We start from the raw sequence: 2,000 nt of genomic DNA on the forward strand, positions 1-2,000 counted from the left end.
CTGTTGATGGGTGACAGGACGTACAATAGGTTAAAGGCAGGAACAAATCAGAGGGCTACACAGTCCAAATTTAGAGCCTCTTTCTTCAGGTCTTTGTGGTCGATTAAGGACCAGGTCCTTCGAAGGATGCAGCCCCTGAATTTAGACACAGCACTTTTGAAACTTTAAGTATGATTAAAAGTTGATGATGTTTGATTTGTTTTTTTTTTTTTACATTTATAAAGAAAAAGGCAGGCCATTTACACCTGAGCAAAACAGTTTTTATTGTAAAGGATTTATTTTCTTTGTATTCCAGGTTTCTGTGTGGGCCGGTGACAGCGATGCAGTTTTCATCAGGGAGTTCACTTTGTTTCGGCGAGATCACCTTTCTGAAGAACCTCTCCAAAAACCGGAGGACCCGGTAAGTTTTTCAGCAAAATAAATTTTACTGGACGCRTTATTGTGTCAGTAAATTCTGTCAGAATGTAACTATTTCCCCTTTTTATTACTTTATAACTAAACAAAAATAATTGAAAGGTTAAACAAAGTCATAAATCTGTAGCTGTGTTTGTGTAACTCACTGTTTTACAGCTCGGTTCATAAAACATGACTGGGGGACTTTAGGGGGGGAGGAGGTCGACTCAACCTGATATGAAACTATTCCCACTCCATCTTCTCTTAACATTCTGCTTATTGTAGTTTGTTTTAATCCAACATCCCACCCGCAATTTATCTCAATAATTTCATGATGTTTCTGAGAAACTTCRAGCTTAGTCACAAGCTAGCCTCCAACAATCGCAGCTCAGTGAGATACAGGCTTAGTCTTTACAGCTGTGTTCTGAAAAGCTTCTTGTTTTACGCCCAAAAAGGGTCTGATTGCTGCTTCAGTCCACTTAAAGGGTTAAAACCACCCAGAACCGTCAGAATATTAAGGGTTTTTACAGTTAAGTGGTTGTTAATGACAGCTATTTAACGTCACTTTGTAGTAACAACTGGAGGCTCAGTGTGAGGACGCGTCTGCTCGGCGTGTCTTCACATGTTTCTGTCATCATACTGCACAGTTTTTAAAAAAAATGTTTTTCTGTCTTATCTGTTGGATTTACATCGAAGGTTTCTTTTTTGYGTCTCCTCTCTCACCACTCCATATAATAGGAGTTTTGTGCTCTTAACGYGCCCAATTGCACATCCAGCAGCAACTGTTAGGTAGGGTTGGGCATAATCATATCGTGTGCAATTAATCGTCAGAAAAACATTAATCGATTATTTTTTGGCGCTTGACGATTAATACGATTAATGCCACCAGGCAGAGGTTTAAAAAAACATTCTGTAATTTATTTATCTATCGATACAATTTAAAAATTTGACGTATAGCCTGGAGTCTGTAATTGTGATACAATTTGGAAAAGATTTTTAAGAAGAGCAAATCTTTACCACTAAATTGGTCATGTGACTATGAAATAAGGGTGTCCAGGGACTCCAGGGGATTAATCGTCAAATTAATCGTTATTGGCTAAATATCACAATCAATCGTGKTTTTTTTTTTGCCAATATAGCCCAACCCTACTGTTAGGATTTCCCTGTTTTCTTCTTCTTCCTTTTCTTCCACATTTTGTCTTTTTGTCAAGCTTCAAGGGGAACAAGAGCCAAGGTGGATTTGCCTTTTGGAAGAGTGTCAGGGTTGGGATTTATTGAGGTTGGGGTGGCAGGAATAAGCACTTAGTGGCCATAGCAGCTGCTGTGTTTCATGTGCAACAAGAGGTAGAAAGAGCAGCAGTCTCGCACAGTTTAACACATTTGATTTGATTTGATTTGATTTATTGATTTAACAGGAAAAGATTATTAAAAATCAAGCCCGACTCAGCATAATTGCTGTTTTACAGCAGGTTCCTGTTCTGCAGCACATAAAACACTCAGAATTACAGCATCACAATCACATCATTATTATTACACCATAGACCAGGGGTGTCAAACTCCTGTCCTCGAGGGCCGCTATCCTGCATGTTTTAGAGGTTTTCCAGCTC

The 2,000-nt window shown here is 38.9% G+C and overlaps 1 protein-coding gene across 1 annotated transcript in view; it reads left to right on the plus strand.

Moving 5' to 3' along the window:
- adamtsl3 (ADAMTS-like 3) overlaps nucleotides 1-2,000 on the plus strand; it is a gene marked incomplete in the record, with an annotated part of 90,750 nt that overhangs the window by 39,299 nt on the left and 49,451 nt on the right. The window contains 1 exon segment of the mRNA XM_014004392.1: nucleotides 296-400. Coding sequence (XP_013859846.1) covers nucleotides 296-400 — 105 coding nt within the window.

Source organism: Austrofundulus limnaeus, unplaced genomic scaffold (assembly GCF_001266775.1).
Source record: "Austrofundulus limnaeus strain Quisiro unplaced genomic scaffold, Austrofundulus_limnaeus-1.0 Scaffold23, whole genome shotgun sequence".
Taxonomy (NCBI): domain Eukaryota; kingdom Metazoa; phylum Chordata; class Actinopteri; order Cyprinodontiformes; family Rivulidae; genus Austrofundulus; species Austrofundulus limnaeus.